Source organism: Sturnira hondurensis, unplaced genomic scaffold, assembly GCF_014824575.4.
Source record: "Sturnira hondurensis isolate 20B ecotype Veracruz unplaced genomic scaffold, ASM1482457v3 Scaffold0006413, whole genome shotgun sequence".
Lineage (NCBI taxonomy): Eukaryota > Metazoa > Chordata > Mammalia > Chiroptera > Phyllostomidae > Sturnira > Sturnira hondurensis.
Window position 1 is genome coordinate 14,062,298 of NW_028079044.1, and position 13,439 is coordinate 14,075,736.

General features: G+C 38.5%; 1 protein-coding gene across 1 annotated transcript in view; it reads right to left on the reverse strand.

The window, feature by feature from the left end:
• RAB1A (RAB1A, member RAS oncogene family) overlaps nucleotides 1–13,011 on the reverse strand; it is a 34,561-nt gene extending 21,550 nt beyond the window's left edge. Inside the window, exon 1 of the mRNA XM_037048054.1 lies at nucleotides 12,658–13,011. Within this exon, the coding sequence (XP_036903949.1) occupies nucleotides 12,658–12,680 (23 nt within the window). The 5' untranslated portion in view covers nucleotides 12,681–13,011. The remainder of the gene's footprint in view (nucleotides 1–12,657) is intronic.
• Nucleotides 13,012–13,439: the final 428 nt, after the last annotated feature.

Sequence of the window (13,439 nt, forward strand, 5' to 3'; positions counted from 1 at the left end):
ACAAATGTAATCACCATTCTCATATATTAGATTATTCTAGTAAGTCCTATCCATTGCTCCCAAATCAGAACTTCCTCTGGTCTTTTTCATGTCTAATTTGCTATAACCTTCATACTCTCTCCCCCTAAGTCATCTGGAATCTACTTCTCCACAACCTTATGTTTAACATATCTATCTGTGAGTGTGAAAGTCAACTGACTTATTAGTGTATCCAAAATCTAGCATAGTGCCTTTTACAAAGCATGTGCTAAGAAATCAGAGGACATTTTAATCTTGCATTTTTAATCAGCCTCTTTCATGGTGAGATACAGTTCATGAATATCTATGGCCATCCTTAATTAACATTTTGGGCAAAATACTAGAGGGGAAAAAATGGATGGGGACATGTTCAAAGGACAGAAGAGCTGCCCTAGCCAGGTTGCTAAATTGGTTAGAGCATGGTCCCCATACACCAAGGTTGCAGGTTCCATCTCAGTCAGGGCACATACTAGAAGCACCAACAAATGCATTAAGTAAATGGAACAACAAACTAGTGTGTATCTCTTTCAAATCAATTTTTTAAAAAAGGACTCTGAAATTTCTCTCAGTGGCCAAAGCAAAACAATCTGGGCTACAAAGTAAACAATCACATACTGGATTATAACCCAAACAATAAAAGAAATACCCATGAGTCCATACCAGTATAAATGTAAATAAATGAGAAAGAAGAGATAAATTTTCCTTATGTGAGAATTCCAAATAATACATGTAGAAGGAACAAGAGAAATAGAAAATCACCAGCAGATCATCACAATAATAACTGTTACAGGCAAGATCCACCAGTGAGTACTAAAATTATTGGGTGATACTTTAAGAAGAAACAAGTCAGTTGCATAGCCTCAAAGTATGTCCCCCAAGTATCTATTACTGTGGTGGTTTTAACATATACTCACAAATACTTTAAACACTCCTCCCTCTAGAGATGGAGCTTATTAATTCTCTTCCCTTAGTGCGGGCTCTTAATGATTGCTTTCTAACAGAGTACAGAAGGAAAAATTTATTAATTATATAATAAGAGTAACCTGACAGATGCTACCGTAACTAAGTGATCAAAGTGAACGACATGAGTATTAAGTCATACTGGTATCTAGTACCCTCTGGTGATAAGTAAAGCACTTCAACTCTACAGTATCTTCCCCAAATAAAGCCATAACCCACCCCTGCCTAATCATAGGAAATGCAAACTGAGGGAAATTTTACAAAGTACCTAACATTACTCTTCAAAAGTGTCAAGATCATAAAAACCTAGGCATGACTGAGAAACTCACAAACTGAAGGAAGCTACTACTAACATGATATAACAACTAAATATAACATGGCAGCCTGGATTAGACCCTGGAACAGAAAAAGAACTTAGTGAAAAAACTGGAGAAACTGGATGAAAGTCTATAGTTTAGCTAACAATGTATCAGTGTTAATTTCTTAATTTTGACAAATGTACCATGGTATATAAGATGTTAATACTAGGGGAAGTTGGGGAGGGGTATATAGGAATTCTCTGTACAATTTTTAGAACTTTTCTGTAAATCTAAATTTATTTCACAAGTTTTAAAAAGAACTATGAGGACATTAGTAAAACAGATACATATGACCATCTCTTTGAAAAGCTAGTTCCTAATATTTTTAAATATAAGAGAGATATTTTGTTTTTTCATGCTAAACCAAAAATCATAAATCATGCTGGAATCTATAAAATATAAAAACAAAGCTGTTTTTGAGGCACAAGTACTTTTATTATCACAGAAAACTCTTTTGAACTACTTGAATTTATAATAGCATGAATAAATATTATATTTTTATTTAAAAAGGTAATTCAGTGAGAAAGCTTAATACTTAAAAGAGCCCTGGCTGCTGTAGCTCAGTGGATTGAGTGCCAGACTACAAAACAAAGGGTCACCAGTTTGATTCCCAGTCAGGGCACATGCGTGGGTTGTGGGCCAGGTCCCTATACGGAGCACGTGAGAGGCAACCACACACTGATATTTCTCTCCTTCTCTTCCCCTCTAAAAATGAATAAGTAAAATCTTTTTTAAATAAATAAATAAATAGTAAAAAGACTGACACAGATGAAAGCTGGATGGAAAGGGGAAGATTCAGAGAAATTAACAGGCTTTAAAAATTGGGTGGTGGGACATCAGAGACAATAAAAAGTAAAAAATTATTCTTGCTATCATTTCTTCCTGTAAGTCATTCATGGTCTACTTTAGCAATACTGGAGCCTATACTTTCATTGTTTACGATCATAATATAATCTTAATGGCCTATGCCATTTTTATATGCAAGCACTAACATTTTCTGTACCTTTAACAAAGTCACGATTATTTAGGTAAAATGCATTCCTTTTCATGAAGTTACTTAACTGCCTACATAAAATATGAAGCAGGACATAAATGTGCTGATTTCTGAATCTAAAACGCCACTGGAAATTCTAAAATCTCAAGAGACAGTTATGTGAAAAGATTATAGAACATTTTGTTTAGTATAACCCATTTTTGTTTTTAAAAAATTTTGCACACACATAAAAGATATGGAGAAGATGAACACTTATAAATTATAGTATCACGACTGACACTTTTCTTTACACTTTTTTTTACAGTCTTCAGTAAGCCTGTAATACTTTTATCACCAGAAAAAGATGCTGAGGGGCAGAAAAAAATGTTTTAATCAGAGGGTTTGTTCAATGACTTAATTGCCTTGCAAGGTCATTCAGCTTACTTGCCACCACACAAATGATTTCTACACTAAGTAGGTAGAGTAGTAGGTCAAGGTTGGAAGTAGACAGCACTGGCACATTTCCAATATAGTCACAAGTGTAACTTTTTAGATTAAATGAGAATAAACATTTTTTCTTTTATGCAATAAAATTTGGATTATTAGACATAGTTCCCAGGTCAGTGAAAATTTTACAAGAGAAAGTTGACTGACATTAACGCAACTTTCAACATTCCATCTTCGGATACATATACAAAAAAGGATAGACTAAACAAAAAATGACTATCATGACTAGTATCTGACTAGTAGTTTTCAATCAAACAGAAGCCCCAAAATACAAATTTCACAATGTCAACTATAAGTCTACCTTTAAAACACTTGCTGTTTTAAAAAGTTCAATGGAAACTAAATTTGTTCTCTTTCATCTAGAACTAATTCGCCTGCATGATAGGAATCATGTTGTTTTACCTTTAATTCACCATTAATCTACACACTATTTTATTAACCTTTGGGATATGGAATGACTAACAAAAAACTTGGGCTGCAATATTTGTGTTTAACATCAACTTTTCTTTTTACTCACTTTAAGTATGCTCCACAGAACACCCTTCAAAATTGACCATTAGGTTGGAGAAAAAAGGTAAGAACTTTTAGTTACTTCCTATGCTTCTATATTGTTTGAATTTTACAGAGCACATATTACTGATTAAATTAAATAAGATTAAATAAACCTTCAGCTACAGACAGAACCAGCCTGCCAGTCAAAATAATCAATTACCAAATTTAAGGAAAGTCATGCAATTTTTTAAAAACTATCCCCACTACCCCTAAAACTACATGTTTTTCTTTGATATTTGGAGACAATAACTTTCCAGGTTCCATTCTAGCTGTTTAGAACAGTGCTCTAAAAATTCAAAACTTGAATTCTGAAATTTTGGTAGTGCTGAAGAACTGGCGTATCAGACAAGATAACCGAGCAGATGGTCTTGCAACATTAATAAACACTGCTGAAAAACATGCCAAGGAGGAGGTGTGTATGTCCTCTACCTCATTACCTTGCAAGGCCTGCATGGATTTTAGAGCTGGAAAGACCTGTGTTTGAATTCACGTACCATCATATACTAGCTATAATTGAAGCAAGGTACTCACTGATTTCCTCATCTGTAAAAAGATTCTATTAGCACCTTCCACCATCCAATTAGACTTCTTGTCAGGATTAGAAATAAAGCCTCTAAAACCACTAGCACAGTGCCTGGCACATTATAGAAGCATAATAAATGGCACTTACTATCAATTTTCCTTTCTCCATCCGAACTACAAGGTAACTTGATGAAAAATTTTAAGAGCTATAGGCAAAAACTATGAAGCTATTTACTCAAAGCTTCTGTTCAGACGATGGATAAAAAGAGTATTGCAATTTACCATTATAATCTAAGTTTAAAAATTACCAATAGTTATAAGTACTACGATCACAACATGTATATAATAGCATGTCTGCAGCAAGTGTGCCCACTCCAGTGAGAGAAAGGCAGTTCTGTTTCACTTACTTTACTCACAGAAAGATAAGCATGATTTCCAGTGCCCCAAGTATACATACTTAAGGATGGATAGTCATGAGCACAGAAAAACTGAGGATGCATACAATAATTAACTTCAAGCCTAAAGAAGCTTTAAATATCAACCCAAAGTGAGATATGAAGGAGAAAGTCAAAATCCATTCATAATATGAAATTCACAAACCCTTTCTTTTTTTATAAAGGGCTTTCTTTTCTTAAGATTTTATTTATTTATTTATTTTTAGAGGGGAAGGAGAGAGGGAGAGAAATATCAATGTATGGTTGCCTTTTGTGCATCCCCTGCTGGTAGTTAGCCTGCAAGGAACCGGCCTGCAACCCAGGCATGTGCCCTGACTGGGAATCGAACCGCGATCATCTGGTTCGCAGGCCCGCGCTCAATCCACTGAGCTACACCAGCCAGGGCAAACCCTTTCTAATAAGATTTTAAAAAGACATCTCGGATCATGAATTTTAAAAGCAACTGACCACCAAGTAATGTCTATATAGCACTGTACAGGTTACTGCTGAAAATCAGAACTGAAGTGGAACTAACCACATTTTATAAATAAAAAGGCTCAAAAGGCATTAATGATGTATATGAGGCAAGTGGCAGCCTGAACCTAAACCTAAGATTTATAACCCCAAGTGGTATGTTCTTTTTATCATACCACATTCCCTCGATGACATATTTTATATACTCAGATGATAAAAATGTCAGTAAATAAATACACTAAGTCCTATGTACAAAACCTAAGAAGATGAATCAAAGCATCTATAAACTAGCACATAGGACCTGACCAAATATAAAGAAAAGTGTGATTCGTAGCTTAAATTAACTTAGAGCATCTCTACTGGTAAATAAGTTAGCTCAGCTCAAAAGAGCATGGTAAATTTTAGAGTTCACACTTCATTAGCTTTAGTAAGTGAGGAACACAAAAGCTATTCATGAGGACAGGTGCTAGCCACCATCTACATGATGTACATTTCACAAAGTTGCTTCAAATGTCCTTTTCTAAATCTAGCTACTTAACTTCTTTTTATAAATTCCATCTAATCTACTTCAGACTATATTACACTTGACTCAACATTTATCCTAATTACATCCATATGGACTGTAAACTAGTAAAGACACTATAGAGATGACCTATTGTTCCTAATGTGAATGCTAATGTTCTATGAACTCAGTGTGTCTTTGTTTCAAGACTCTTAGAAGTACTTATTATATTAATAAATTAATGAGAAACAGAAATGTGAGCATTAAAAAAAAAAGGAAAGGAAGAAAATCATAGACTAGGTCATCAAAATAAAGCCATGCCCCAACAAATCTCACATTTTAACACTAATTACTTCAAGATACCAGATTTAAAATTAAACTTTTCACTCTCAGATTGCCACATTTCAAAAGGGTGGTACTAAACATTCTCTTTCTACTTTCAATCTCCTAAATCAGGCATTCTTAACTTAAGGTTCATGAACAAGCTCAGGTAGTGTGACAGGTTGCAACTTCATACAAAATATCCTAAGTATGTATTCATATAAGTAGCAGCTCTACCAGGCTCTTCAGATGCTCCTAAGAGTACATGAACAGAAATGGGTTAAGAATAACCCAAATCAAGGCCCTGGCTGGTGTAGCTCAGTGGATTGAGCGCGGGCCTGTGAACCAGAGGATCGCGGTTCGATTCCCAGTCAGGGCACATGCCTGGGTTGTAGTCCAGTTCCCTGCAGGCCAACTCCCAGCAGGGGACGCACAAAAGGCAACCATACATTGATGTTTCTCTCCCTCTCTCCTTCCCCTCTAAAGATAAATAAATAAAAAATAAAAAATAAAAAAAAAAGAATAACCCAAATCAAGTTACTAGAAAACATCTAAAGGCAGAGTAAAACGGACAAAGAATAATTCCACTTAAGTACCATTGTTACTCAAAGGAAATACATTCAGACAAGTTAAAACCATCACTGTTCTTGGAAAACATCAATTATATAATTCACTAAATTTATTTGTAAAGTTCACAATCCGAGGTACAGGTTGAATAAAATGCCTCTTGTAAGTCAAGCGGGTGGCACACAGAGTAAACAGTAATTAAATAATAGCTATTGTTATTTTTAAATGTTTTCAAAGACTGATTGGTTCCCCTTATGAGCAAAGGCACTCACACTGAACACTGCCTGTCAGAATTAGGAATCTACACACACGAATAGAGTAAATGTAACTGAAACCGATCACAACCTTGGATTTAATAAAGCAATGTGTGCTGACCAACTGAGCCAACCAGTCACAAAAGCACCAAGGAAAACTTCCACTTTCTACTTCTTTGTACCTTACTTCTTCACATGTTTAAGTCAGTCAACAAATGAACAAACACTTGTTCTCAAGCTTCTTACAGCCTCAGGACTATTTATTTTCCCAAGTATTCCACCATTACCTTTTTGTAATCTGAAACACTCACAGAGTGGTTCCACAGGAAAGCCAACCCCTAGATTTTCTTCCTTAAATTCTATTTCAGACATCAAAAGAGCAATCTCAGCCCCACCCTCTTCAGAAAAAAAGTGTGGGCATTTTGCCTAAATCTCAAAACTCCAAAATGTAGTTCAAAGAGTTAAAACTGATGAGCTACACATCTAAAATTTCTCATCTAAAATTTCTCATCCTACACCCATTTTTTTGTTTCTCTTCCTCTTAAAACACTCCAAGTATTTTTTTAGCAAATCTTTAAAAATCTCAAAATCCTAAAAAAGCATGTTATTTAACCCTCAACATTTTTCATGTTAGGAAAGAGATAAGAGTAGATAACATCAGCAAAAGGAAGCTATTCTTAACAATCAAAAATGAAACTTAACTATTACAACTGCTAGTAATAAAATCATGTTATATACAGACAAACCTTGCCAAGGAGAGAAAACACACATAACACAAAGGACTGCTAATAGGATGTGACTGTAACAAGATATTAGTACATAGGTAAATTACTAAGATTGCTTCCAGAACTTTAAAAAAAAAAGACAAATAAAACTACCAAAAATGCAAAATTCTCTTTAAAAGCCAACTAAAGAGTTGACAAGAGAACACTTATTTATTTTTTTAAGATTTTATTTATTTATATTTAGAGAGAGGGAAAGGGAGAGAGAAGGAAAGGGAGAGAAACACCAATCTGTTACCTCTCACACGCCCCGAACTGGGAACCTGGCCCACAACCCATTCATGTGCCCTGACTGGGAATGGAACCAGTGACCTTTTGGTTCACAGGCCCACACTCAATCCACTGAGCCACACCAGCCAGGGCAAGAACACTTTTTTCTTAAGTTCATCCATCTTCCTACAACATTATTTAAAGAGCATTAAATTATTTATTTGCTGGAATATGTAAGAAACTGTCAACATGTCTAATTTTAACTTAATTATGACGAACAGGAATAGGAAATTTTTAAATGCAAAATTTCAATTATCTTTAAATGATACCCACTGACACAAAACTCTTAGGGTGCATTTTGTGGAGATTCTATACAGCTACTGGAAACTTACATTACCCAAAGAATGACATATGTTGATTCCCTATAAAAAATTATAGAGAATGTCTATAAGACATTAAGAAATCATATTTTTGACAGTGAAAATAGTGGTTATTTTTCTTCTTTAAACTTTTCTAAATTTTTCACCAACTACCACCAACACCACCAAAAAGTCATCAAGACAACCAACAAAGCCAACTGGTTTTTAGATGATTTTCACCTTCTATTCTAATAAAAAAAAGAATCCTAACTAAACTAAAATTTGTATGAAGGCCAGTAATGATGCAGTCACTAATGAAATATACTTGGACAGACAGATAACAAATCAAATAATTAACCTGCTTTTACTTTCAAATCCTTAAGTTAAAAGATAGATTTATTCAGAGCACAGTGCTAGCAAAGAAAAAAAGTCAAACGTTTCTCGAGTCTACCACGACAGAAAAGCCAAATTTGAAAGACTGATTAAATCTTGAGCCATGATGTCAGTATAATCTGGAGTCATGAGATTTTTTAAAGCAAACAAACAAAAAACTAAAAACAAGAAAATTACTATAAAATTTTCCTGCATTATAGAACCACGGTTGTCCTGGCTGGTGTGGCTCAGTGGACTGAGTGCCAGCCTGCTAACCAAAAGGTCACTGGTTCAATTCCCAGTCAAGGCACATGTCCCAGTTGGGGGTGTTCGAGAGGCAGCCACACATTGATGTTTCTCTCCCTCTTTCTCTCTCCTGTCCTCTCTCTCCAAAAATACATAAATGAAATCTTTAAAAAAAAAAAAAAAAAGAACCACAGTTGATCCAAGTAGACTACAGTTCTACTGCAGTTAGCTGGTATGTTCATGACAGATACATGTACTTTTTCCTTGACACTAAAAAAGCCCACTAGAAGCGAATGGATTAGGAAAAATGTTTCTGGTATGAGAATAATGTTAAGTATTTCTTAACCAGTGTGCTGAAATAATCACTGCCTGCTTTACCACCTAGTTCAGTAGATTAAAAATCTTTCTTCAGCTCTCAAAAAAAAAAAAAAAACCAAAGAAAGAAAAAAGAAAACAGCCCTGGCTAGTATGGCCAGGGTTGAGCACCTGCCTGTGAACCAAAAGGTTGCTGGTTTGATTCCCAGCCAGGGCACAAGCCTGGGTTGGAAGCCAGGTCCCAAGTTGGGGGCGTGCAAGAGGCAACTGAAGGATGTTTCTTTCACACATCAATGTTTCTCACCCTCCCTTCCCTTCTCTCTAAAAAGAAAAGAAAGCTCTGACACTTTCCATCTATTTTTCCACTGTTCAGATTCCATTTCCAGTGGCTTTCTGTTTTTGTTTGTACTTGAAATTCAAATGAGTCAGTTACTACTCTTAATTACTACCAAAAAGATTAGCCCAGGGTTGTCAATTCTCCCAAATCAGAAAAATAACATTGAAAGCATTCAAAGGGATAACTTAAAATTTAATCAGCGATTGATATATATATATATATATATATATATTTAAGATTGTATTTATTTATTTTTAGAGAGAGGGGAAGGGGGGAGAAAGAAAGGCAGAGAAACATCCATGTGTGGCTGCTTCTCACATGACCCCTACTGGGGACCTGGCCCACAACGCAGGAATTTGCTCTGACTGGGGAGTGAATCAGCAACCCCTCCATTCACAGGCTGGTGGTCAATCCACTGAGTCACACCAGCCAGGGCAGTGATTGGTATACTTTCTATTCTCTTCACTTCAAAACCAAAAGCTTACAACTTGAAGATCATAAAGTAAAAGCATTCAGTAATAAAGCTACCAACAGGTAATCTTGTGCCAGCAAATACAGATCTAAAATGCTGTTCTCTCTGAGACAACCAAACTTTTCCTTTTGGTTCGCAGGCAGGCGCTCAATCCACTGAGCTACACCAGCCAGGGCTCAAACTTTTTCTTCTGTCAAACCCCATCAGGGAATCATGAAAGGTACCCACCCATTAAAAGTTTTAATTTAAGAGAATATGTAACTCGTTAACGTTTTGAACAAGGTGTTAAAGTAAATGGACCCATGCTGGGGTGATAAAAATAAGAATTTCTTTCCTTTTCTCTATTTTCTATCTTTTCTCTAATTGCTTTTATGATAACAAAGTTCATTAAAGACAAAAGAAACTGAAGTCAGGCTGCTAAAAATTCTCTTGCTAGTTGCCCTGGTGACCTTCCATAATAAAATACCCACCGCCTCCTCCCACCTCAATTTTCACTAATGCTTTTCCAACAGTTTTCCCCAAACTCCTACGTTATTCTACTAGGCACAATATAAAGCAGGCCAAGTACTGGTGTACTTGATGCCAGAAAAAACATAAACATGATTTCTGGGTTTAGTTCTGCTGAGGTCAGAGAACTCCAAGGAAGGATGATTTGGCACTGTATCTACTTAAGAATTACTACTCCTTGCCATTTATTCTTCCTACTCCCCCCCTAGAAAAGTTCTCCTCACTCCCTCTGCTTCTTCAAAACTACTGCTAATAATTCCCTAACAGGTCTCTTTTCTATAAAGTCTTCCCAACTAGCCAACCACCACTCTCTACCCTCCTTTGAAATTTTGTTGTTCCAATCCATGGCGGATACCTGGAATTTGCTCTATCTCCTGGTATTTGACATACCTACAACCTATTTTCTATACCCCATTATTAGCTCCTTGAGAGGAGGGATTAAGGTACATTCCTAAATCCTACCATTACTAGAATGTCTTACAAGATAATGATGTACACCATCTAGTGTGCTTACAGTTTTCCAAATCCCTTTACATACATTTAACCTCACAACTACCCTGACAAGAATGACTATTATCTTATTTTTCCTTATCTTTTAAATGCCTTGAAATTTAATTTTTGCCAGATGTAATCACTTTAAAAAATATTTATTGTATTTTTCCATTACAATTTAGTCCCCTTTTACTCCCCCCATTATCCTATTTTTAAAAAGCAAAAACAAATTCAGAGGCTAAATAATATGTCATTGTTGTGTTAATCTTTAAAATCTACTTACAGCACTAAATATGTGTAGCAAATATAAGAAACTTCCTGAACAAAAGAGATTTACAAACCTCCAGAAAGTGGCCAATTCATGCACTTTATTGTTGCCAGGAAAATTAAGGACCTCAAGTTCAACTCTGCCCAACTATGCAAAACAAACTTTGTCCTTGGCGTCCTTCATAAAGAAATTTTAAAACTGCCAACATAGCAAATATGGCACTATGGGAACATTACTCTCAATTTCTTAGTTTGTAAAATTTTAATTAAATACTATGGCTTCTGTTTAATACAAAAAGGGGACATTTCGCATGAAACCACAACATTACAAAACTTGGAAGTCAGAATGCATTTTGCAAGAGCCATGTGACACACACATGACAGTCAGCTAAACTGATGGGTGGACCTTGTAGGGGAAATGTTTGTCAACCAAAGCAGCCAATAAGCTCAATTTTGTTTTTTTTTTAATCTTCACCCAAGGATATGCTTATTAATATTTAGAGAGAGAGGAAGGGAGGGGGGAGAAGGACAGAAACAGCCATGTGAGAGAGAAACATTGATCAGTTTAATTGCTTCTCGTAGGTGCCCCAAACTGGGACGGATCTGCAACTCAGGCATGCATCCTGACCAGGAATCGAACCCGAGACCTTCTGGTTTACCGGACGGTCCAACAGAGTCATGCTGGCGAGAGCTAAACTCAACTTTTATAACAAATACTGATCTGCTTTATTAAAAAAAAGAAACACAACATCAACACCAATCTGTCCCCCAAAGCCTTATAAGGAACACCAGGCAAATTCCCTTCAATTTATTCATTAATTTATACATGCAAACTGCAGGAGGATTTTTTTAAAGGGCCATTAAGAGAACCCAATAAAGTCTTCCCAAGGAAAGTGAACACCAGTTCCCCGGAAAAGTGCCAGGTGTGTCACATCTGCTGTGGTGACTTCTAGAGTAAGCAAGAAAAAGAAATGCATTAACTTTTCATGACACGTCATGGAACCTCATTCCCTATCTGCAAACATTCAAGAAGGTAATACAAAACCTCAGATCATAGGGCCCATTCGTTTCTCTTTCAACTTGACAGCAACGTCTTTTTTTAATTTGGTAACATCAAAAAGATGTTCTTAAGATTTAGTCTTTTTCTTTCTTGACCTACACAACACAAAATGACTTTAATGTCCTCCAAAAGAAATTCTCACAAATGCCTAGGCTTTTAGGAAGGCGAGTTCTTTAAAAACTCCAAAAAACAACTTTAAAAAGAACTAAAAAAATTTAAATCTACTCACTCCCCTCAATCCCACGCAGTCCTGAAAAACATCCATGTTACCTGCAACCTGGCGGGGAGGGTGGAAGCAGAGCCAACAAGCTCAAGATTTACATGTAAACTGGTCTCCACCCAGACGATTCTGACAGCTCCGCAGAATGCGGGGGCAGGGTCTGACATTGCCCTCTAGAAGAGCTCTCCCACCCTATCCTCTCCCCTTAAAAACAAGTCCCCTTCAAAAGTCACTGCCTCCAAGAGAAGCTATCCCTTCCCACCGCCCTACCACAAACTCCCAAACGCCCCCATCCTTCTGAGCAGACAGTTCCTCCGCACCGGCCCGGCACTCAGGCCTCCACCCCGACCGGGTCCAGGCCCCGGCGGCTCACCACTCCGACCCAACCCCTCCCCGAGGCCGCCCCTCCACCGCCAGACAATGGGGCCCAACTCCCAGCCACCAGCCTCTCCTGCCCCATCATCCTTACCTCACCCCGGCCGAAGCCCCCACCCTGGCCCCAGCTCTCCTAGTCCTCTTTAAGCTTTCCCAAGCTGGCCCACGGACCCAGCCGACCGGTACGCTCTTGCACTCACTATTCGGGATTCATGCTGGACATGTCACTGCAGCTGCCGCCGCCGCCACCGTCGCCCTTGCTGCTGCAGCCGACGCCCCGACTCTCCGCGCCACGGGTAATCGGAGAGGAATGAGATAGGCTGTTCCGGGAGAGCAAACGTCTTCCCCACTCCGTCCCCTTAGAACACAATCAGGAGCAGCCACCACTCAGCTACCGCTTCCACCCAAAATGGCCGCCGGCGAACCAGGAAATAGGAAAGCCTTAGACCGAGGGGCCTTTACACAACCCAGAGGGCGGCCGCACCGCGTGGCACGACGGGAAAGAGTGTTGCTAACAAGTATGTGGGCGCGGAGACTGACGGTGTGGCGCAGGGATCAGGACTCAACTTCCCACCAAGCGCCGCGCTTCTGGTGCATGCGTACTGGAGGGGTTGTCGCCCTCCCCATTTCCACTCCCTCACCGCCCCCTCCGCCTCTCCCTGCTCCCCTCCCCGCTGACGCGCTGGCTAGGACTTCGCTCGGACTCCCCCTAGCGGATTGGCTAACGCCGAGCGGACCTGGTGATGTCATCAGTGAGACGTGGCAGCCCGGCGAGTCAGCGCCCCACGGGAGAGGAGGAGCGGGGTAGGGGGAAGGGAGGAGAGGGGAGGGGTAGGAGGCGATTGGTGCTGGCCGCGGAAGGAGGATGGGGGTTTGGGGACATCGGGAGACTGGAGTGAACCGAGAGGAGTAGGAACTCGAGGGACCGCTCTAGTGCGGAAGAGGGAAGAGGGCCAGAGGACACTCCTGGCTGGTCCTGCCT